Source organism: Drosophila rhopaloa, unplaced genomic scaffold, assembly GCF_018152115.1.
Source record: "Drosophila rhopaloa isolate 14029-0021.01 unplaced genomic scaffold, ASM1815211v1 contig_2, whole genome shotgun sequence".
Lineage (NCBI taxonomy): Eukaryota > Metazoa > Arthropoda > Insecta > Diptera > Drosophilidae > Drosophila > Drosophila rhopaloa.
Genome location: NW_025335083.1, coordinates 26,288,106 through 26,313,778, shown reverse-complemented (window position 1 = coordinate 26,313,778; position 25,673 = coordinate 26,288,106). Strand labels below are relative to the sequence as shown.

The window sequence follows — 25,673 nt, the reverse complement described above, 5'->3', positions numbered from 1 at the left end:
TGTGAAACTAATGTCGCACTTTTACCATTTCCGATGCCATTTAAACAAACAAGCCAATGCAATGACATGTCACAGTGGGGCAAAACACATTCAATTTGGCATCCTAATTATACTGGTTTTATAATACTTTTATGGCACTTACTTACAATTTATCCAATTTAAATTTCAATAATTTGCCCCAATCGGTAGATCATAAAAGATATCTTCCATGCACGTTCAACTATGAACATTCTATTTAACTAAAACAATTTTGTAATAAACTTTGGTTCCACAATTTGAATAAAAAAGCTTAAAGGTGTTTTTAATTTCTTTAATTTTTTTCCTGTTTCTCTAAATGAAAACCACTGTTTTCTGCGAATTTTTGGTTTTGTTTCGGGGCTGGACGGCTGCTGCTGATAGGTTTGTGTAGATCGTGTTGAACGCAGCTTGTTTAGCATGCCAATTAGGCTCCTCTCTTTCGAGTGGGAATCGCTCTGGTCTGGTCTGCTCCTCCCCCAGCTTTGTACCCTTCCTTTCTCCTGCTCCGCCTCCTTTTGGGTGTCCATCTCAAATGCAAAATCAGCTCGTGCAGCTTCGCAGTCAGTAGTTGGAAAAAAGGTGTTAATTTTGTCTGGCATTGCTGCTTCATCGAGCCTTTCCTTCTGCATCATGCCCTCCCCATTTCCCCGAGCTTTTAGTGTTCCTTGGGCTTAGCCAAATAGTTTGGTGCTGGCCACGTTATTGCCACAAAAAGCGCAGAACGAGCGTGCTGGTTCACCGAGGTCAGGAGTTGCAGTTGCAGTTGGTCCACACAATTTGTAGATACATTTTCTGTCGAAGTGGCACGAAGCTCTCTCCGGGGTGAGGGGTCAGATTGGTGTTAGATTTGCATTAAAATTGGCTGTGATTTATTATGCTATTTTATCCCAAAGAAAATTAACCAAAAATTCACCTTTTCATCTTGGGTACTTTTCTGCCTTCTCCTTGCAAAGTATCTTATCTCCACCATACGGACGTATTTTCTATAGGGGCGTGTCCAATTAACGATTATGATTATTATATCACAAGTGCCCGCAGAGGTGAAAAAAAACAGAATCCGGTCCAGAACTAACAACCAAGGCAAACACAACACGATGCTTATAATGTGCCAGATGGAAAGGCACTGAAAAAAATTAACGGGGATCACCAAAAAAGTTATAGTAGCAAGGAGTCAAACTTAAAATTTATTATGTCCACTTACATAGAGCCCAGTCCAAAGGACACCACAAGGAATTTAATGGCTTTCAAGAATTATATCCTGATTCCGCCACTGTTCCTAATGGTACTTAACAATAATTCTTTCCAGTGCGATAGTTTTGCTCTGGATGGGATCCCGTTCCCATTGCCCATTATAACACTTTCACGGCTCGTTTAGCTCTTGCTGGCGATCCGCATCATCGGACGAGATGATCAACGGAGTTAGCCGCCAGAGGAGCACGAGTTCTCTATTGGGCTCTCGATTCCCTAGGTTCTCCCTCCCTGGAGGCGTTTGCATGCCATCGTGATTGGTGTGGATCATAGTCCCCGTTTGCTGGATGTGTGTGTGTGCACGATTCGACACCATCTTTCATTTTGGCCCGTCTCCCAGGCACTTTGCTATCCAAGAGAAGCATTTTCAATTAATGGCCACACATTCCACATTGTGCAGGAAGGTGGGATTTGAGGGTTAAGCAGCGAGCTCCAATCTCAGAACGAAGTTGAGGGCCTAGCCAAAGTGTTACAAATACGCCAATGGCTACAGAGACTGGTTAACACTGTACTACAGGGAACCTGTAAAAAAGAAGAGTACATTTTTAATATTGAATAAGTTTTGCAATCTTTAAATTGTATAATATATTGTTTAATATTATCTATTTTTCACAATCTTATCAAAATATAATTTAAAGATAACTTTTCGATATATGTTGGTCTTTTAAGGTTCCTTACAATGTCACTGAAATATTATATTATTATTACTTTATAATTAGACATATCTCTTAAGATCCTCAAACCATGTTCATCTGTGTTCTTTATTTTGGTTTTCTGCCCAACCGCCTAGCGAAACAAATTGCATCCCAGAGTTTGCTATCAAATCAAAGCAGAACCAAGAAGGCACGACGCCTACAAAAACCGCATTACCTGTCTACCCTTGTTGGAACTCCATTCCCTGGATTTCCTGCAATCTCTGCCAGCCAAACTTCTTCTTTTCCCTGGCTTTTCCTTCTTCTTGGGACACGTTTCGTGATTTATGAGGTGCGAATTGCATTGAAATCATTTTGGCTCTGGCTTTGACTCCCACTTCGGCCCCTTCGTCCCTCTGCCTACTGCCATATTACATTGACGCCGTGGATATTCGTGGCCAACTTCCATTTTAAGCCATTTCCACGACAATGCAAAAGATGGCGTTAAAGGCGGCTAGTTTGGGTTGCTCTCTCCATTTTTGATTTGGAGTTCATTCTTCGCTACTTCGGTTAGTTGTTGTTGATTTGTTGCTTATGGTTAACCCGTAAATGGCTAAAAAGAATTAATAGTCAAGAGCTAGTAAAGAAAAAGGTACAATATATCAACAAAATATAAATAGGAATATAAATATATTTTTTAATACAATCTGCATGGTTGTAATATTAAGAAGTGCTATTAAAAAATCTGAAATCTTAGTTAAGAAATATTTAATTTTTCTAGTTTATAAGTCCTTCGGCTTTCTAGGGTTAAGTCTTTAAGCTACATTTTGAGTCCCAAAAATTCCAATTGGCAATTATTTTTTCTTTTGGTCCAATGTTTCGTCGACTGCTATTCATAATTCACTGCGACTAAGCTGTTAATATTTTAATTAAAATGTCGCGTGCAATTCGGCCATTAGCCGAAGCCGATTCCAATACAGTTTACCTTTCTTTTCGCCTGCCCCCTTTTTAATGCCAGCCTTTTGTTACAGCAGCTGCAGTTACCTTAGGTTATCTTATCAGTTCGTCCGATATTGCTCGTTGATTAGGACGACTATCCGCGAGTTCTGCACCAATCATCATTCAGCAATTGCCAGACGACCGCCATTTTGCTTCCTCATTTCTTTAACGATTTTTGTGACGGGTTTTCCGTCTGGGGTTTTTCGACATAATGCGGGCCTGAGAGTTTTTCGGTGGTGTTGATAGGCCCCGTTTATCAGGGTCGTCTCTAGGCGTCTTTTACTGGCGATTGGCGATAAAACTCTTTTCCTGCCGATGGGATGTACCATGCAAGTGGCTTGTACCAAGTGAGCAAGTATACACACATGTACACTGGTAATATCGCACTTATCGCGGGCTATATAAATTTGTGGGCGGATATAAAAACCGCTGAGCAGTGTGAACGCAGATAGCAGCGAATCCGTTTTTAAATATTACAAAAAACAGCAAAACAAAAATATAAATATTTTTTGAGAAAAAAATACAAAAATTTTCTGAAAACATTAAACATATCAAGAAAATAGTAGATGATTATAAAATGGTTGACTACAATAGAACAGAAAGAAATATCAGTATATAAATCAAACAATAGCACATATGAAATCTATAGGAAATATCTATACATTACTCATTTACATGTATAGTTATATTATTCTTATATATATTATTATAAATTTGTATTTCGAATGATTAATCATTTTATTTCCTGATTTGTTTATTCATCAAAAATTTATCACAAACTTCTCAACGTTTTCGATGTACCGCGGATCAAAGCTATTTGTATAGCGAATAAATTCGCTCATTTGAGGATGCTCTTCTATCAACGCAGGAACATTTGGGAACAGCTAAAAAAGTGTTGGAAATAAAGGGAAAATGGTAAACGTTAAATGGCAGGACGGAAGCTGACAAAACGCAAACTGCTCTGACACTGACTGATGATGTTCAGTTGTGTATAAAAAAAAGGTTTAAACTCCCCTATTATTCCACTCCCCTTATGTTAATTTTTCATGTATGTTTGTATGTTGCTTCTGTTGTTATTTACACTGTTTTTCCCGACTGCAAATGCTGACAGGCGAAACTCATCTGATTGCATCCACGCCCATTTTTTGCGGCTATATTTTTGAGTATGCCAGATAAAATGAAATAAAGCGAGCTGAGAGTGACAAAAAATGGGTAAAACGCAGATTTTTATGCAAATCTCATGCCATCTAAGAGTCGTATATCTTTTTTGCATTAGTCCAATTCCGCTGCCCCTCCGAAATCCACCGAGATACAAATCGGCTGTCCGAGTGTCGCATTAACGACAAATTTTAGTTTTAAGCTTTTAAATATTTGGCTTTTGTTGTCGAATCTTTTTTTCTGCTGTCTGTGGATTTCGTTATCTCAACCGAATAGCAATTTCCATAAATTTCTAATTTTATTGAAATCCCCGCACACAGTTGAGCTGTGATTGTTGTTTATTTTGAATGCGCTGATAAAAATTGCGTATACGCCGCGTGCTTCGATTCGCTTTGATCCCATTTGGATTCGATTTGCACGATTGGAAAGCGGTCGATAAAATTGCTTCCCTATCTCTCCCCAGATGGGGTTTATAATTTATGGCCCCGCCACAAAGACAATCGCTGATCGCCAGCCATATGCAGATGTCTGTTTAAGTGCTCAGCGATTTTTATATTCATTTGAGGTGTGATTTCGGCCTTTTGTGGCATATGAAGTCATCGAAGTGCCTTATCGGAGCTCCAATCTTGCTGGATCTCGCTGCTTTCGGTTTGTGGTCGGGGCTTTTAGATCCGCTGCTTGCGCTCTAAGTGGACCAGTTTTTGATGATCGCATTAATTGATTTTTAATAAACGATAAGCAGCCAGGGGCGTTAACCAAGGGGGGGCACTGAAAAGTAGGTTGAAGTTTCAGATAAAGGCTTGTTTTCATGCAAGCGATGGTGACGAAATTTTCTATGATTAAGCGGTCAAGAATATGATAAACTGGATGTTTAGTCATAAATACTTTTGAACAATTGCTTGAAGTCTTTAATTAAATAATTCATTTATTGCATTCTTTTAATTATATTTTTATAATGGTTGCAAGGCTTATGATATTTGGCAGATAAATTGTTTATCAATTAAAAGTTTTGTTCAAGGATTTGTTTTTAAAAACAAATTCCTAAAGAATGTTAGTACATATGTAGAATTGTTAAATATGTTTGTGTATTTATATTTATCATATTAGTTTTGGTTTTTCCTACAGACCTATTCCCAATAGATAAGCCGCAGCATCAAACCAGACCGGGCTTAAACTCAAACTGAGCTCACATCCAACGCGGTGTTCAGCCAACGAGGCTGTGTTTTGAGGCTGTAAAACCAGATTGGGGCGGCGCACTCGACTTGGGCCACCAATCAGCGTTAACTGGGGAGCTCGAGGCCCTCCATCTGCATGGTTTCTGGCCCCCCGAAGCCACTTCCCCGCATTTATCCCCCACTTTCTCAGATAGTGTGAGCGGAGAGTGAATTCAAAATGGTTGCAGACAGCAGCGGCAGATCTCCGAAAGCAGATATTGTAAAGTGCGTCGATCAGACAAGCCGGAGGAGCAGTGTTGGACAACGGAGCGAGTCGAGCGCAGATATATCTGTTCCTTGGATACCAGTTCTCCGTTGGGGAGGAAAACCAGTTTCTCGCCGCTTCTCTGGCAATTTGCATTTTCTTTCCACCTTTCGCCTTTGGCTTGTGTGGCATTCCACTCACACACGGCCAAACGAGCCAGAGATTTTGGCCAATTATCGCTGTGGCAAATCAACGCTCAGTTAAGGCGACCATCAGCTATCGAGAGCCTGTGAAATATTTCACATCATTTCGGCTGTTATTGAATTGGGTTCAAAGGTTGATGGCGAGCTTAGTACATAAACACTCAAGTGATTCCTTTTCAAATATAAAAAATATGACTGAATTGTTCAAATTATTGAAATTGGTTTCAAATTATGCAAAGCTTCAATATATTCAGAACATAGCGCAGCAGTTCCCTAAAATATTTTTTTTGTTTGGAATTTATAGTTGGGAACAATCCAGGAGGTACATTTATCCCTCACTGCTGCCCTTACCCATTTCAACTTACCCGCAGTCATTTCTCTTTATCGATTGCATTTAAATTGAAATCGCGACGACATTTCCCTGTTTGTGTGTGCAGGTTACAAAAATTTCCATTTATTCCATATTGCATTTCGCACTCTTATTTTTTTTTCAATCGCGGTTGCGGGCTTGGGTTTTTTCTTGTGGCCGCTTTCGTGTTGACAACTCGAACTCTGCCCCGTTTTTCCATCCTGACAGCCCGTGTGGACAAAACTGTTGCGCCTCGCTTTGTTTTCCTACTCTTTCTTTTATTTATTATTTTTTTTTTGTTCACTTTAGCCCGGCTAGAATGTGTGGGCGTGGCTGCCAGTGACGTTGGCCGCATTGGATTTGGTTTTGTGTTATGCGCAAATTGAAAACGCTGACAATATTATCAAAGTTTTTCAGTTTACACATCAGTGGGCCTAATGGTAGGCCCATTTTTGTACGGGGCCAGGGTAAAAATTATGAATTTTCGATTCTAAATTGCAATTTGATCAACAATCCACAATTGTTTGGTGATGTAAATTGAATTTAAATAAAATGAATGCCGATATCATCGAGTAATTAGAGTAGCCGAGTGGGTAGGAGGTTAGTTCGATTCGATACTCGCCCATATAAATGTTTATATTTCTGTGTGTGCTGGCCACATGTAATTAGTTGAACCACGTAACGAGCTTCGCTCAAGATCTCATTTATTGATTTGCCAACCTCAACTCTGTTGGTCCCCATCTCCAATGCCCCCAACTGAAAGCTTGTTATCCCATTGCACAAATCTCTGAATCTCATCAGCCGATTAGCTTTTTAGTAATTTTGAACAAAAACACGAAAGCAAATCATGATAAACTAGGCAGAATCAAATGCGATTTTAATGAGTTATGTTTTTTAAAAAATTTATCAAAGTGTACTAAATTTGCTTTGCAAGTTTTTGTTATTCCAAACAAATACCAGATGTTATATGATAGGGGATTATTTAACGAGCTTTATTTTAAAAATAAAAAAAATAATTAAGGGATGTTTGCTCGTTTTAAACTGGTAATTAAACGTTTTACATAAATTTTGAGCTTTGGATTTTAAAATTTGTAGAAGATTAAAATGATCTACCAACACGATGTAAGCTTTAATAAGATATTTTTTACCAGGGTGCCATAGAAATCTTTTTCAACCAACGTCAGTTGGAATTTTTTTAGTACCTACCGTTGATATCCGTTTTTTGGCAAAGGCAATGGAATATATGTTGATTTTCCCTGCCTACAAAAAATATTACAAATTATCAAAATTTAATCCTTTTGCTGGCTGTTCGTTAACGTCGGCAAGTTATATTTTTGGTGTGCGAATTATCAGTTAGTTGCAAGCATTTTGCATCCTACATTGCGCCTTTTCCTGCAGGAAATCACGTTGTGCACACACAGATAGGTCCGCGTGGCGTATGAGCAATTTTGCATTACGTATACGCAGAATTTGGCAACTTTTTGGGTGGGCAACTGAAAACTTTTCGACGTCTTTATAGCGCGAATCATGTCTGAATCTGTGTGTGCGAGTGCTTTACGTGCCTGTTAATGCAATATTCAAGTGATTGCAGACGTTTCCTTAGCCCACTTTGCTCCTTTCCTCCCCGGCCTGGCCGCCCCCTCAGTGTGCTTACAACTTCTTCAGCTGTCACACGAATGAGCAGGCTGCCAAGAAGGGAGGGAGAGGGAAGAACGCTTATCGCACTCTGAGCAGTGTGCATTTGCCACAGCATGTGCATCTTCCTTTGCCGCCTGCCGTAAGTTTTGTTTCCTCTTCTCTTTTTATACGGAGCAATCTCTGTGGCACTATCAAGATTCGCATTAAAATGTATCATTTTTGCCGGCTGCGTGCTGCAACAACAAGCCGTTCCTCCCCCTGCAAGCATCCTCGTCCTAAAACTTCGTAATCAACTCGTAATGACAATGCATAATAGCCGACTCTGACTCCTGACTGCCTTGCATCCTGAATTTGCCTCCTTGCTGTATCCCTATGTGTGAAAGTTTGTGTGTGCAGGAGGATGCAATCGATACACGGTGGGAAAAATATTAGTTTTTTGACTAGTGGAGGGAGGTGCTAGATAGGTGCTTGTCTCATAAATAATAATAATTAAGAATCGTCTTCATATAAAAGGTTGAGGTTTGATTTTCAAATAATCCACATTCAAATTTTTATGTTTAGTGCTGTTTCCTTTTTTTTAATTTTTATGGAAGCGCTTTTAAATAAATGTTTCCTATACAAATTCTCCATTGTGTATTAAATGCTCTCGCTGCATTAAATATTTATATATATTCCACTATAAAAGTTTCTTGCGTAGAAAATATTTTAAACTCCTATTCATTTTTTTCAGTGCAATCCTGACTCGGCTTTCTTATCGCCCGTTTTACGTTTCATAAAATTTTGTTGGCTCTTCGGAAAAGAAGAAGCACTACTTTGTGCCGCCGTTTAGGAATATTCACTATATTTAGCTGGATTTTCGACTCATGAATCATTGCTAAGGGGTATACGGGGTATATGGGGTTTCGAAGGAGAGATTAAGAAAGTTAGAGAGCTGAGAAAGCTTAATAATGTTGCTTACTTGGCGGAATTTGGGAAAGTCCTGAGGTGGCTTAATCCTGGCCGCACACTTCCCCTTATATCCTTAATGATTTATCAGCTGGACGTGTACTGAAAATATTCTTATCTGAATGGATTGAAGGAGGAGGGAAGGTGCAGTACCGAAAATAAGAACAAAACCAAAATAAAAACTGAAACCGAAGTTCGGAAATTTCCCATCCCTTTTAGCTATTAATGCGCCCTCTCTTTCTCACTGGACACCTTTATTGGTGTTTATTCTTTTTTTTCCAGGTGAAAAATGCTTATATGTTTTTGCTTCTGGTATAGGTGTGTTTGCTTGTTTACCAGCAGTTGTTGTTCTTGTTTTGTTTGTTTGTTTGTATGTTTGTTTGTTAATACTTTCGGATTGCCTCCACCTGCTGCTCACTCTCTCTCTCTCGCTCTTTTTTGGGGTCTCTCTTCTTTTTGCCGGCTTTTTGCCTTCGCTTGTGTTTATGTTGTTGTTTATCTTTGAGGCTGTTTTTATTTGCGTGCTTCACACTCACAGATAGACACACACACACACAGATACACCCCTCCGCAGCTCCTTTTCCATCGGTTTCAGTTTCTTTGTTGGCCTTTTTTCGGAATATCGCTCTGTTTCGTCTGGGGTTCTTTCTCTGGGTTTCCTGGCTTGCCTTTCTGCGTTTTTCTGGGCGCCTGTTCAATGCCGGTCGCGAATCTCAACAAAAACACAAACTAGGGGGCAGAAACTCAAGGTGAGATGTACAGATACATTAGGAGAGAAAAGGATGCCACAAGATATAGCCATCTGGAGATATATGAGTTTTGAGTTTGGGTATAGGAAGAATAAATGGTACTTATACACGAATTTTATCATATTAAGTTCGTATTATGAACTTTAGGAATACTTAGAAATATTAAATCCTTTCCAAAAAATATAACAAAACAGTCAATGTTAAATGGTTAACAAACTTTTACTTATTATAGGAGAGTGGCTCTACTTTTTGACGTTGATAATAATCTGTGGTATATTTCAATACCTTTGAATTTTCTATTGTTAGTTTAAATGCTTTATATTTAAAATTCTTACCAATCTTAACTTTAAGGATATCTTCAAGTTCATATTGTAACAAAACCTAACATTTGCCTTAAACTAACTGTTCTTATTGTTGATATTTTTGTTTTCACTTGACTGCCTCTGTGTAATTTTGACTTCTTCTGCCCATGTCCTGTTTCTTCCCTTTTTCATTGTTTATGGCAAGTTTCTCAGTTTTTAGTGCGATTTTCCAGCTATGATAAGCTGAATTATTATGTTATAATATTCCGGCAGACATCTTGAATCCCTGCCTTTCCAAAATTTCTTTCCTAACTTGCTGATTCAGCAAGTCCCTGGGCCTTGATCCTTTTGCTTATTTTTGGTTTTTGATTTGTCCTCAAAGCTGAGTTCGCATTTTATGCTCATTTATGGACTTTATATCGCTACCCCCTGAATATTTTTTTCATTTTGTCACTCCCTCAATTTGGTACCCTCATTAGGTAAACCTTAAAAGCAAAATTTGTCAACTTTATCAACTTCGATACATCAAACTGCCCCTGCACGTATTTACCCCACGCAACTTTGCTGGTTAATAAACTAAATTGTAATTAATTATGAGCAAAAGTTAGAACCTCACTAAATGCCACCATTTGTCACCTGCCCACAGATGCCTGCCATATACACATTCCGATCGAAATCGAACGCATTTCTTGGCTTCGGTCAGCGCATTTCCATAAATCATTTTAATGAAAATTTTCTTTTTTTTGTTGGGTGCGATAAGACAAAGGGGGCACAAGGGGGTAAAGGGGTGAAAGATACCCGCCAAGACATCAAGACATCTCATCTAAGTGGCGCTCGAGTGGCGCTTCAAGGCAAAACCTCAAAGACGACGGCGGCTTTTGTTTGAGGAACTTCCCGAAGGGGCGGGGCAGGTTAAGCGAGGGGAATCCGCTGATGTTCCTTATTCCAAAACTGATGGCGCTGGCGTCTTCATTATCGCTGCGACGGCGACGGCGGCAGTTGATAAAAGTCCGTTCGCTTTTGGCTCACCCAGAAAAAACTGGGGCAGGTGTGGCAGAAAGTGGAGGTAAACGAGTAGGAGAGACTTGGGCAAGGGCAACAGTGAAAATACAGTCCAGGAATACCTTGATTCGCTGCTTTGCCTTTTGTTTCACTTCGAAACGAGATAAGGAACACTTAAAAAAATCCCATTTCGCATTTCAAAAAACATTACAAACTTTGTGAACCAGATATTTAAAAGTATTTAGGCAACGCTAAAAAAATTAAAAAATTATACAAATCCATCCAAAAATAACTTCAAATATAATTTCACTGCTTTTCATTTCTGTTTTTCTTACTTCACTTTTAGACTATAAAAGATACTTTGACAAATTATTACTTAATAAACCATTATTTCGGCATTTTTGAGAAAAATATCTTGGCTCAAATTCCTAACCCGAACTGTATTTGTATCTGAAACTTAGACCCTATAACAAACGGATTTTGTTTGCTCATCGATTTGTAGTCGACAATGCCGAACTTTTTGTTTTTTTTTTTGTTTTTTTTTCCATTCGGGCACCTGTGTGGCATGCACACAATCTCCTGCCCCACCTCCCATTCCTTCCAGTTTTATGCGATCTTTGCTTGTGATTAATTAAGATTGATTGATAAGGTCTGCCCCAATTGGTGTGTGTGTGTGTGTCGTTCCTGTCTGTGTTAGTATGTGTGCGTGTCTATAAAAAGTTTTCGTTTTTGCTTTTATTGGCAAATATCCTGCTGGTAGTATAGAAAGTGGCCATTGTGGGTGGTGGGGTGCAGTAAGAGATGCCAACTAAGCGATAACGCGTTTCGGCTTTTCAGGAAAATGGGGAAGATGTCGGGAAGGGAGAGAGGAGATCCTAACCCAGCGATAGTCGATATATAACCCAAAGCGCGTTGTTCACCCGATAGACAGACGATATATGTACCACCCAGGTGCAATTGTGGTAAACAAATTAGTATTCAAAAAGCTTCATTTGATTTTATTAACATTGAATTGACAACCTAACGGCTTAAGAGTATTAAATGTTTTTTTTTTAAATACTTGGTCACGGAAGGTTTTATTATAAATAAATCTAAATTATACGGCTCGAAAATTTATCTGCTATAGAGAAAATACGATTTTTATATTTATTAAAGTTTTTGTGTGAAGCATACGATTTTTCTCTCGATAAAGAAATTTTTTAACCAAGTACTTTTAATATCAAATGGTTATATCATGTCGCTGCCATACGAACGAATTACAAATTTATTGTTATATAGATTTTATATAGTAGTCTTACAGAATATTAAATGTTTGTTATAGCTGCAAGAGCATATAAATTTTGCTTACAAAAAATGCTTCTCTTCATATTTAATACTATAGCATTAGTATTTTGACCGCAACTGTAGCTGATAAACCTTGGCAAGGTGTGCCACAGTGTTTGAGAGTGTGTGCATGCCATGGTCATAAAGCAGAAGTTTATGACTCTGTTTGCTCGCATCGCACATTTAGTTATTTAGTCATGGGGCGCCAACTCGATTCCCATTACCATTTGCATCTCTGGCCCACAGCAGCCTCATCAATATTAAGCGATACTCAATACCTCTCCATGCGTAATCCAGCACCCCAATCGAACTTTAGGAGGGACTGGAACCCAAATAGAGTCACAAATATGTGCATAAGTTATGGCCCAGAGTCGTAAATGAAATCGCATTTCGGATTTAGTCCCTATCTCTGCTGAGTTGGAAACCATGCAGCTTTATAGCGCCCATAACGAGAGTTCGATGGATCTTAGTTGGATCGTTACTTCCCCTAAGCGCTCCGACAAAAAGAAAATTAAGGAGTTAATCAGAATGTAGTGAGCAGATCTTTAGATGGTAATGAGAAAGGGGAACGCGAAAGATGATCTTTTAAAGAAAGGGATTATGATCTCTTGCGGTATTCACTGTATTTTCACTAAAGAATCAATTATTGCCCTCTCCCATTTGTCATGTGTTTTACTTTCTCGACCCGATTGATGAATTATTCAGGCATTAATTGTAATTTGGGGATTTGCTTGCTGTCAGCAGAAAAAAAGCAACGTTTATCATCAAAGAATCCATCAGAGCAATCAGCAATTGGCATCGACCACAGCGACGAGGCCCCGAAAATAAACCACATTTTGTAGCCGAAAAATTAACGAAAAGATAAATATCGGAACCATTTAATATATATGTTGAAACAGTGAGTGGAAACGGGGGGTGAAGGGGAGAGGAATGCGAATCGCTATAAATGTTATCAATCAGGGGCAATCATCATTAAATGTTGCTCGCAGCGAGCCAAATTTGTGGGGCCAGAGTAGGCAATTGCTAAGAGATACACTACAAAATATAAAAATAAAATACAAAAAATAAAAGCGAAACTATAATCTCAGTTTTAAAGCGATCTTGGTAAAATTCAAAAGTCTTTTTTCTATTTTAGATAGCTGGCTGGATCGGATATCATATAGCTTCCATAGAAACGATTGCAAAAATTTATACAAAAGTATTGATTCCTTTTTTATTTTTAAACAAAAGCGGTAAACAATTTTACCGTTGCGGTTTGAATCTTATAAAAATAGAAGAAGTCGGAAAATCGAGTTAGCTTCATTGTTTTTAAACGTATTCGCATAAAATCTTTGTAAAAGCTGAAAGGGTTTTTATTCGTGTTTATATGCTGTACTCAATTACATTGAGTTAATAGACTTCCATTTGCATGCCAAGTACAAATTAAAAACAAGTATTTCTCTCTGTGTTTCCAAATCGATGCGCTGTCTATCTAATTATCCCATTAAGCTTCAGCTGCTGCTTTGGATTCTTGTTAATTTTTCTTTAGCAACTTGTTTTGATATTCTTCTGCAGCTGCAGGTGGTGATAAGCTGAAACAGCTGGGCTCGCCGCTTTATCTTTGTCGGTGTTTATGAATTCGCGAGAGCTGCACGTGCGTCCAGAGATATAGCTATCGAACTGCCCCCTCTCACTCGCTCTCCTTCGGCGGGTCATAGTCGGAGGTATGCAGAGCCCATATCGGGCAGCAAGGCGAGGCTATATCTCGGCACACCTGACCTCTGCGCCATATCTCCTTGGCCTCTTGCCGATTGCATAATCTGGGTCAGCCAGGTATTTGCCAAACATTGGAAGTGGGGTGTGGGGTGCGTAGCCAAGAGCAACAAGCGAAGCGGAGTCGCCAAAAAAAAGCAAACAATGAGCTTCGGCATCTGCAAGATACAAATGTATCTGCAGGCCAATTCCTTGATTCCTGCGCTCCTGTTTCGCCACACACAAGGCAACACACACAAACGCACTGCGCGGAGTGAAGAGTGTGTGTGTGAGGAGAGCGCAGAGGACGAAAAGGATGCCAAGAGGAGAGTTGTGTTTTTTGTTTGGAAAAACTGCGGTCATAATTCTTACAATTTTTTTGAATACCTGAATTAAGTTTGATCAAAATATCACACATATACAAATATGTCAATTACGTAAATTTTAAAAGTGATAGATGGAAGAGAAGGTTATAAATGGAAAACAGGAATGTTAGACCACCTGCCTAAAATATAACTCGAGAAGTAGCGCCTGCCCGCCCCCTTTTAGATAACATGAATTTTCGTATAGTTGTGCTTTTCCCCTCCTCGCTCGCCCACTCCCTGCTCACCTGAGTTTCCTTTCCGTATATTTTTGGTATCGCACACGCAATGGAAAGGACCTCAGGACCCTCTGTACCCCTAAGCACCCCTTCAGTCACTAAAATATAGAGCTAGGGCTAGCCTGGTAGTTCCTACTCCTGCTCCCCATTTTCGGTTCTGCTGTTTCGGCCACCTTATCTCCATTGCTGCTGCCTGGATGTCGAGCCCCGAATGGCTTGGCACATTCCAAACACAGCGATAAGCAGTGGAACTACCCCTACTATTCCCCCTTTTTCTGGCCACAATGGGAATTTTCCTGGGTCTTTTGGTCCTGCCGTCGAGGCCGAAAAATGTTTGTTTATCAGTTTCCATGCAGGCGCCATTTTCACTTCAGTTAATTAAGTAAAGGCGCTACACCAAAAGGGGGCGTAGCCTGATAGTGTGGGCGTGGTTGAAATCAATTGGTGAATGCATAAAAGCGTCGCCTTTGAATGGAGGCGAATCATTTCATTTAACAATTTCATTTCATTCAATGCAAAATTGCGCATTTTCCAACACTGACAGGGGCTTGATTACAAAGGGGGTGGTGGGAGGGCTGGATAAGGGGTCCGAGGGGGCGGGAAGAGGGGCGGGGGGTGGCACAGAAAGGGTTGTCAACTGGTTGTCATTGTTTCTGTCCTGCTGCCGCGATTGCTTTATGCTGCTCCGATGCTTCTGGCGTATGGTTAACACCACTCACCCCCCTGCCACCGCCCACCTGTTCCTGTGTGTGTGTGATAAGCAATTGCCTCCAGTGTCCTGTCGCGTCCTTACACCCCCCAACCACCCCCTCACATCCTCGGGAGCAAAGCTGGGAGAACTGATAACGACAACGCCACCAACGGCAAGTGAAAATATTCGTGGGCCGCGAGCAGAAAATGAAATTCACTGAATCACCTGGCCAGGAACTATCGCCCCATCCCCGCCCCTTTGTCTGCATTCAGTTTGAGCTTCGCTTATCTCTGCCAGCAGTCGTAGGACAAAACCCTGCCGCCCAATTCCCGCCCAGAGATGCGCTCCTGACATCAGAGGGCGGATAGAATGGGGCTGCCCCTGCCAGCACACTGAGAGGAAATATATGACACTTTGCGGAACATTGGATCTTCAATAGTTCCATAATTACCGGCTAAAGTGCAAGCAAAAATGTCCTTCGAAAATAGGTACATTTGTTTTGTTTTATGTAATAACTTTAAGCATTAATCTAGAATTTGCAAACCAAATCTTGTTAAACAATAAAATGACTTTATTAAATTACATCATTGTTAATGCTTCTTGATATAATCACAACTCCCAAAACATATTAAAAATCGATGAATTTCATACGCTTATTATTGATTAAGACCATCTAAGCATAGTTTTAGATAATATGTTTTCTTTCTCAGTGTATATCCCCATCTCGTCCTTTCCCGTTCCCGTTCCCTTTTCCCTCTCCTTTTCTCTCGTTGGCTGTGTGCACTCCATTTAAAATCTTTTTGCTTATCGCCGCTCGCTGCTCGCCTGATTGATGGCCATAGATAAGACGGCCCAGCCCAGTTTTGGGTGGGACTACTGCTCCCGATGTTGTTGTTGTTGCTGTATTGTGTGGGTGTGGAAGTGGGTGGTGGTGGGGGGTGGTCCTGTGTCCTTGTCGTGGTTGTGTGCATCGCTTCTGTGCTGTTCTGCTGCGTTGCTCCATTTGGCATTGTTTGGTCCCATTAGCACGGGTGTTATCAGTTCTCCAGCTTCGGCTTTCTCTCTCTCACTCTCTCTCTCTTTATCTTTTTCTCCCTTTCTGTGCCCTGCTTTCTCCGCGACCCCCTTTTTAACCTCCAGCCCAAACGGAATGGCTGAGTGAGAGTTTTGCGATAAGAATGTAAAATATAAAATATGGCGCCGCCTCCTATCTCGCTCTCGCTTTTTCTCCCAGCTCTGAGGAATGTCCTTTTTGTGGCTGTTCCCGTTCCCCCTCTGTGTTGGTATTTTGTCAATTTAATGGCTCGCTCGCTACACTGAGACAAACGCTTTGAGTGTCTTTCCCTCCCCTCGCCACAACTTTTCTTATCAGCTGCGTTGTCCTGCGTGCTGGTGTTTTGTTTTTGGTCCTGCCTCCTTGCAGTTTGTCATTTAGCCGGCTGCAGTCCACTGGTCGCAGAGTCGGATGAGGATTTATCATCCTGGCCCAGTCACACAACTCACCCACACACACTCCGACCAGCAACAGGATAAAGAATAAGCGATTTATGTGTGTGCGTATTCGAGTTTGCTTTAATGAACATGACTTATTTACAACCGGGGTCAAATAAATAGGGATGCCGAATTAAAGTTGCGGAAATATTTCAGTAACTGGTTGACTTTAAGGACTGCAAAGAAAATAAATATAAAGTTTCTTCAGTAAAAAATATCGGTTTGAAATATTCCATTAAGATTATTAACAGAAAAATTATACATAGCTTTATTTTTAATATTTATTACATGGTGTTAGTTCAGCTATAATATATGAGTCATTTGGGACTATTTTAATACTACAATAATACTACCAACAACTTTCCCTTAGTTGTATGAGCAAACAAGCCCACACATATAAAATCACAGTCCCACAGCTCCACAAGTAATTTGTAATTTACGAAAATTGTTATTATCCTTGAAAGTTGAACCTTGAACTTCCCGTTGTATGGGGCCATTACTACGCAGGACAAATGCTTTTTTATTTGACCACAACTTTCGCTGATGGGAATCTCTCACTGAACTCCATGGATGGAGGGACGAATGATGATGAGTCCTCATTTCGGAGAAGCCTTCGGCGCAAACCACACTTTCACGTGGTGCGAAGGCACGACATAAACGGTTATGATTTTTATGGTGCGACCTCAAAACACTTTTTGGGCATGAGTCAGAGTCTCAGGACAATTCCTTCTGTGCCCCTGATATCTTCCCTTTTAGTCAGCCACACATACGTTTGGGAAACAGGAACAGGAAAAGGAGCAGGAGCAGTCAACAATGGGATCTGGGGGGAGGACGAGCAATGCCAGCTGATAAGGCAGCATAGACCAACATTTCCGATGAGGCCTTCGTCGTCGCCGTTGTCATCTCACATGTGGCCTGCATGTGTGCAGAAATCAGAATCGGTAGTGAATCAAGGGAAGGTTGTCTCAGATTGAGACAGCCACAGCTACTTTGTTGGAAACTTTGTTGGATATAGGGCATATCAACTATGGCAGATAGTTGGAAATTAAGCATTTAACTGAATGATTGTTATAACAGTGGGAAATTCCAAAAATATATATAGACCTTTAGTATTCTATTAAGTCTTGCATCCTTACATTTTTTTTGGAAACACTTAAAGGTGTCTAGTCTCGACCTTTTTTCATAGAGAAAGTGTATTGCATTTTTCGTCACAGTCTGCAATTTGGCAGCCACTTTTTTGCCGATTGAGCTGATCAAGCAAGCACCCAAAAGAGGTATTCCCATTGAAATGGGAGAAAGAGAGGCCGAAAGCAAAGGTGGCTGTGGGTGCGATAGAGACGGCGAGCGTGTAAAATATTTTTATTGCACCTTCCTTTTATGATGGCACTTCCGGCTGCGATAACCGACGTCGTCGTCGTCGGCAGTTCAGCGTCATCGTCATCGTTATCCACTCGAGATCTTTTGACGCACTGTGGAAGCCGTTGACAGGACCAAGGAGGCGAAAGAGACGCTCTCTGTGGGCCCGAGAGAGAGGGTGATAGTTTGACAGACGAACCCTGGGCAATTAGCCCGGACTTTGGCGTGTGCTGTATCTGCATCTCTACCTGAACCTGAATCGAATCCGACTTCGACCCTCCCACATCGCTCCTTGGTCGCGTCGTTTACTCATTTGATGACTGGCGACTGGACCAGAAACGTTTAATGTTTTACAAGCCACTTTCCAGCTCAATTTGCGTACGGCGACGGGCAGGGAGAAACAGAATGAGTCAGGGACAGACCGGGAGATAGAGAGAAAGAGACGACGGCGGCAACGTTGTCTCAATATCGGTTATAGGATCATTGACACTCTTGTTAACGTTGCGTCCGCGTCTTAAAATATCGAATTTCGTCTTGGCCAACAGTGCCACCAAATTGGACATTTAGCTGGAACACTTGATTGGTTTTCAATGCAATTTTTATTAGCTTGTAAACTAGTGTAAGCAAATGAATTATAATCAGAAATCAGTTCTAAAATCTTTGCTGTTTCTAGCTATTGTTTCAATTTTTCCTAGCTATTTTAGCCCTGAAATGTTGGTAACAACGATGGGCCAAAAGGCGACGGAGGCCGCGACATGGCCGGCGACTCTGGTTTTATGGCATTCCGGCTTGACTTTCGCCTTCCCATTCAAATGTTAGCGATTCCTCGCCCGCGCCTCTCTTTTGGTTAAAAATTGAAAATGAGTCGGGCTGCCTGGGTTCTTTGTTTTCTTGCCTTTAACGACGTCAACTTGACGCCAAACTAATTGATGCGATAACTCGTGTTTATCACTCACTTACAAAAGCAACCGAGCCTCAAGCCGAGCCAGTATTCAAAACAGGGCGGCGATGTCGATAGCGTAGAAATTTTTTTTGTATTTTGAAAGACCGGCGACAACAACCACGGAACGATTCGTTTCCATTTGGACTCTTCGTTATCGCCGTGCATTTCTGCTCCCGCTTTATCCAATATTTTAATCTCGCACTTACCAACGGATGACTGAGAAGCCGAAGGCGCAGTCGAAAATCCCAGATAAGGAGTTTTACGTTTTACGACGGCCGAAAAGGGAAGTAGAGCAGGGTGTCCGCCAAGAACTTGATGGGGGAGGGGCAAAGGGGTTGCAAGTGGCACCCGCATAGAGGCGGCTTCCTGATGCATTAAGCATATTTTATGACCACTTAGCAAACTCGAACTCGGGAATGGTGGAGTAGCCAGGGTCCCAGAAAGGAGGTCAATACAACAAGTCCACTGAGGCTTGTATTACTCACGGGTATAAATATATTCCTAAAGATGAAGATCAGGCACTAGAAAATAAAGGAGCTGAGGCTATAAAAGATTGATGATCTTTGGCGGATAAATGAGTCACAAGCAGGTATAGAAAAATAGTAGTAGAGCAGAGTTATGTCTTGTAAAATGTTGGAGAGGCTTTCATTATTATAAAGTTTTTAATGATCTAAACTATTTTGTTAAAAAATCCATTTAGTGTTAAAAAAAATCCATACCTTAACGCCTAAAACAATCTGAAAATTAATTTATTTTAGTTTATATCTTGAATCTGTTAGATCATATCCAATTTGTTATCCTTACAGCCCATTCCATTTTCTCTTTTATCAAATGACTGCTTCATTCCTCGACTATTTTGCAGCGTTTAAATCTTAAACTCTTGTCTGGCTTTTCAGTTGAGTTCTTAATCGTGATTTTCAGAAATGTATTTTGTAATTCGAGCTTCAGCTCCACCTCGGCCATATTCGTGAATTGCGGTGGTGCAGATACGCGGTATGAAATTTAAATCACTTTGATTGATTGCTAGATTAAACCAAAAAGGGAAACTGAAAGAGAGAGAGAGAGAGCTGGGGCAAGGTGGCAGGCACAGATAAGTTGTCAGTGGCGGGGTGGGTGGTGCTGGGTGGCTCTGAGGTTGCTGGCTTAGCTTGCCACCTTGGCTTATGTTAATTGATTTAATTTCGCTACAATGAAGTCATCGCTTATCTGCCAGACTTCATAAATATGCAGGCTCCAAGGGTAAATATAAAAGTTGGGGGAAATGGGAAGCGAAAATGTCAGCAGCATAGCACCTGCTGTGTGGGAAAGAGACAACCCAGAGAGTGAGAGAAACAGACTGAGCCAGCTCAAGGTTGAAAAATTGTTGGGTTTTTCGGTGGAAATAAGTTGAGCAACTGAGCAACTCCATTGATTATATAACACCGATCCCCTGCCTCTCTCGCTATATAGTAATGTGCGAGTTTCAAGTTACAAAAGATACAATTTTTACACAAAAAAAATATTTTTCAAATAAAATTGTAAGATAAAATTTTTAATGATGAAAGATGTATATTCAAACGTTCTTTTGTATCAGACAGCAAATTCTTAGAACTTTCGGTAGTGCATAGTGGGTATAACGATTGCCTATTATTTATTATTTGGTAAAGGTTCAAGTCTTAAAAGACTATCATGATATTTTAAAATCAAAAATACTGGTTTAATTTAAAATAAAAATCATTTAGTGCCTTGCCAAAATCAAGTTATGGAAGTTAATAATATCATTATTATTTTTCTGTGCAGAAGTTGTGGCCTGAAGAAGAGAGAGGGAGTTGAAGTTGGAGAGGAGTAAAAACGCAGGCAACAAAAACAAACTTAAGTAGATTTATTTCATGATAAATGTTTTTTATACAGCAACAACAAATGCTGCCTGTGCTAATCTTAACGATGCATCTACCCGAAAAGCGAACGAAATGAAATAAAGCGACGAACAGCGAAAGAGATGGAGATACATACCTAGAGAGAGACGGCTACAGAGTAGAAGTAGAAATAACCCCAAAAAAATAAGCAACAACTGTGAGTTTGCTTGCTGCTTTTGCTTTTTAATCAGCGTGAGGATCTCTTATCAACTCGCTTGAATCTTCGCTCAGAGCGGAGTCGAGGTCAGAGAAGTAACAGCAGGGAAGCGGGGGTGTGACTCCAAGTGCTGCGTCATTCAGAATTGCAGGCAAGACACTGAAACATATGCGGAGATCCATACAGGAAATTCCAATATAAATTAAAGGAACAAGAAATACTTTTTAAAAAATGTCTTTAAAATGTTTGTACCATGAGCTCCATTACATTATTATATGAAGATTCTTTATATATGATACATATTTTGCGTAAAATTTGTATCATTTGTCATGAGTTGATATTATATTTTTCTCAAAATGTTGACAATAAATTGAGTAACTTAATTATCTTCATTTAATTGGTTTGCCTTTAATAACATTTAATATGTTTTCTGTGTAATATTGAACTCTCGTTGTTGCTACTGATGTACTGTTGTTGTTGGCTTTGAATTTTTAGCATATTTTCTTGAAAACGCTTTTTCGATGTAGTACAATCAGCAGACGTTGATCTGTCACATTTGTTCATATTTATGTCAATAAATGAGCACGTAACAACAATGACATACAACAATAAAAATACATACGCACACAGAGCCAATAGTATGTACCGACTTGTAGCAACATAATTGCAAAACAATTGCTTCTGCCAGCGACAGAAAGAGATGGCGAAAATGGGGGGAAAAAGAGAGGGCGAGTGTTGGCAGTTCATCACCCCAACGACAACCACAACAACCAACATCAACAACAACGCCAAACAACCGCAGCGGGCGAATTTATCTAAAACCTTTTGCAGATATTCACGCATGAAGTGTTTATCGCTGCATAAGCTCGAAACTTAAAAAAAAAACACCCACAAACTGTGGAATATATTCTAACACATAAGCAGGCATGAAAGGCTAAAGTTGGTAGTTAATGCAAAGAGTTACACACACCGAATACCCTTTAGCTAATAACAAAAGTAAAAACTGAAGGAAAATATTATTTTGAAGCCCATAGTGGATAATGAATTAAGAGATGGTCTGGAAATTAATGTATTTTAAAGTTATGTGGATTAAATTAAAGGAAAAATATTTTCTTACAAAACAAAACTTGTAGACAACAGTCTTAAAAAAAGTACGAGTAATGCGATAATTTTGAGTTGTTAAAGATCGGTCAAATATCTAAAAAATATGGAGGACTTAGCTTTTAACACAATCTACTGTTTGGCTCACGTTCATCTAAACTTATGCGTCCCTGAGCTGCAATGTCTCATGAGTATCTAGGGTATCTTGAAGTCGTGCCCAAAACCTTGGGCCCAGGGGTTAACCGAAGGGGGTTGCAAGGGAGTTGGCGGCAAGCGGCACATTTAATGAATCTAATTAAAAGTCAACAATGGCAAACGAGATAATCGTCGCAAAGGCAGCCAGCAGACAACAACACAATCGGCAGAGGGAGGGTGGTGGGTTGCTGTGGATATAACTCTATATATATAAATATAACGCTAGGCCACAACGCATGCGCAACATGGTGGCAACAGCTGATTACAGAGAGCAAAATGAGAGAAAACGCGGATGAGGAGGAGAAACCAGGCGATTGTTATCGCTGGGAAAGAAGAAAACGTTTTTTTTTTGCATCTGCAAAGTTGCCAGTGAAATGGAAATAAACCAAACGCCGATAAGAATCAGATGGGGAGTGCCAGGAAGGACCGCGAGAAAGAGTAGCAAAAGCAACATAAAAATAGATCTTCATCGGGCGATAAGCTCGCAAGGAAAACCGGGAAAAAGCTGAACAAAAGCCAAAAGCTGCAGAATGATGATGGAGAGTTGATGGAGATACAGATAGAAATGGCCAAGTGGATGTGGCTGCGACTGCGGCAGGTGAATGATAACCGATGGGGACCGGGATCTCATTGTACCAGAGTAAATATACTTAAATTATAGATTATTTGAAATAATCACCAATGCAGACCACTAAACTAGAGATGAAGTACAATAAAGTAGATCGAAATTTCATTAACTCAAATTTTAAAACCAAACCAAGAGTATGCTTACAAAAAATATTCCTAAAATCTGAGTATAATTACTCCAAAATTCAGAAAAAACATGTATTTAAAACAATAAACCCATAGCACCACTAATTTTTATGTATTCCCCAACAGATTGCTAAAATGTTTCGTACAACTCATTTTGCTCAGTGCATTCAGATACAGATACAGAGATACAATTAAACACAAAACGCTTATCGCTAAGCAATAATCAGAATTCCATTAGCCGTAGACGCGATATCGCTGAAAAGCATCTCCCTCGCGCACAGACACACACAAGCACACCCTCTTTGAATGTATCTTTGTATCTGTATCTGCAGTGGGTCGGTTCGGTGTTTCAGTGTTTGTGTATCCGTTCGCTGCTGGTTGGTTGGTTGGTTTTGGTTCTGTTTCTGCGATGCTATCTAAGCGCAGAGCTCGCCGCGCTGCGCTCTTATCAGTGCTTTATCAGTTTTTGTTTCGAATAATTCCGAGGCGAGCGAAGGAAGTCGACCGCAGCAGAGAGCCTCGGTCTCGGGAACTCGGCGCACAATATCTTATTTCAGTTGGCAGCGGAGCGACGAGCGAGCGAGTGTGAGTGTGAGTGTCTCGGCTGCAGATACGAATCCCAGTACGAATCCAGTGCCAGTTCGAATCCCAAAGATAAACAACTTTGGCCCGGCGTCCCGGCATCAACAAACATCAGCTGTGCTGCGTCGTCATCGTCATCGCCGCTCGGTTCGTTCGGTATCTGTATCGGTTGTATCTGTATCTCACAGCGGCGCACGAAAATTTCATTACTCACCGCCTCAGCCGGTCCGAGTCTCAGTTTGCTGTGGAACGCGGAGCAAGCAGCAACCACGAGCGGTACGCGGTACTCAATTCAAAGCGGTTCGACGGAAAGAGAACCACTCGACACGTTCGTCATAACGAAAATTTGAATAATTGTATTACAGTGAATGAGTCAAATTTAATTCCCACAAGAAGTGACAACATAATTGCCGCCTAAGTACGGCCTAAACCGAAAGCTTAAACATGTGCAAGTGAAAAAGTGAAAAGCCACAACTTAACCTGGATTATCTGCCAAGTGGATTACTATTTATATGAAAACAATGCTCAGTAGCACTACGAGAGGTGAGAGACGTTTAAACTGAGTTCTAGATGGAACTAAAAAGGGTTTATGAGTAGTAACACAACTATGAAAATGCATTTACAATTAAAAACACCAAAAAATATCATTATTAGTTATCGAAGCAGCTAGGTATATTTTCACCGAAAACAAAGTTGGTCCCGATTACTCGAAAAACCAAATGACGAAGCAAACTACAAAAATAAAATTCCTTTAAAAATTTAGCTTAAAAAATTGTTATTTTTTCATGTTTGTATAGAAATAATGATTTAATAGGTTTTTTATTAAAGTGAGCACATTCATAATTTCCGAAAAATTTAATTTATTTTTAAAACTGAGGGAGCATCAAATAATATAAAAATACAATACATTTAGACTATTTCCATTTGGATCTTTTTTGAGGTGCTGTTTCAAGAGCCCCATATAGAAGCAGCTTTCGCTTATTTCACTGGACCCTCAAATCAACCTGCAAGTGGTGTGTGGGTGTAAAAAACGGAAAATCCCGCCAATTGCCATCGAAGCCAGCCTTTGGACCCTGGCTGAAAAGGGGGCTAGAAGTGAGGAGGGGGGAAAGGGTCCCCCGTACCTCCTTTCCGACATGTCCGACACTGTAGTCCAAGTCCAAGTCCGCATTTCGCGTCCATGGCAGCCAGCTTTCAGTTGCTTATCAGTCGCCTATCTGCGCTGTGTGGCTTCACATTCATTCCACGGCCTCAGTTTGGCCCGGCTCATATGTATCTGCATCTGTGAGTACGAGTATCTGTGTGTGCTGCGCTATCTCCGATCTGCGGCGAGCGAAGAAGAGGAAGCAGAGGGGGTTGCCGAGGGGAGGAGCTGAAATAAAAACGAAGGAATTCTGCGGATTGTTGTTATTATTGTTATTATAATTCCTTGATGTGAATAATCAGCGAAATAAAATCAAAAATGAGAAAAACAACACAAAGAGAAGTACGATGTATAGAGGGGGCACCGGGGACCGGGTACTGTAGTGTAGTGTAATCGAGTGGAGTGAAGGCTTGGACACCGGCCTCGCAACCAACTACTGTGCGTAGTAGTAAACCCAACTTTGCCAACAGAAAAAGATACAAAGATACTGGGCAACAGAGAATGGGTGGACAAAACCAAACAATGCGGCCCTCGCAGCAATTATTATCGCTTTAAAGTAAAGCCATTTGGCTGGAACTATCTGCGATACATATATCTGCTACTATTAGTCGAGACCTTTGGGCGGAAAATATCCGTAAATTTTAGACCCTGTCCTAACGTTTGTTCAGGGCCATATTATTTTACATTAGTCCTTATGTATTCGCAATTAAATGATATATAGTACATCTTTAATTTATCAATTAAATATATTAGGCTAGTTCATATCATTAAATATTACTTTACATTAGTCTTTTGTATTCGCAATTAAATGATATATAGTACATCTTTAATTTATCAATTAAATATATTTACATTAGTTTTAAATTGACTTGAATCCTAATCCTCTAATCCTCTAAATATAATCTCTGTCTCTTATAGGTGATTGTTCCGATACCACAGAAGAGATGACCGTCGACAGTAGAGGTAAGCTGACTTGAAATACTTGTATGAATATGAAAATCCTCCGCAAAGCAGGCTACATCCTGTCGCCTGTCCGTTGTCCTTTTGT

General features: G+C 40.3%; 1 protein-coding gene across 2 annotated transcripts in view; it reads left to right on the top strand.

Annotated features, from left to right (window-relative positions):
* The window catches only part of LOC108049091 (zinc finger protein ush), a 74,980-nt gene that overhangs the window by 31,483 nt on the left and 17,824 nt on the right, over window positions 1–25,673 (top strand). Inside the window, exons 1-2 of one of the 2 annotated variants that reach the window (XM_017130150.2) lie at window positions 23,436–24,024; window positions 25,544–25,588. In XM_017130150.2, coding sequence (XP_016985639.1) covers window positions 23,994–24,024; window positions 25,544–25,588 — 76 coding nt within the window. In that variant the 5' untranslated portion in view covers window positions 23,436–23,993. Of the gene's footprint in view, window positions 1–23,435; window positions 24,025–25,543; window positions 25,589–25,673 lie in introns of those variants that run through there. The other variant, XM_017130148.2, reaches the window with a different exon arrangement.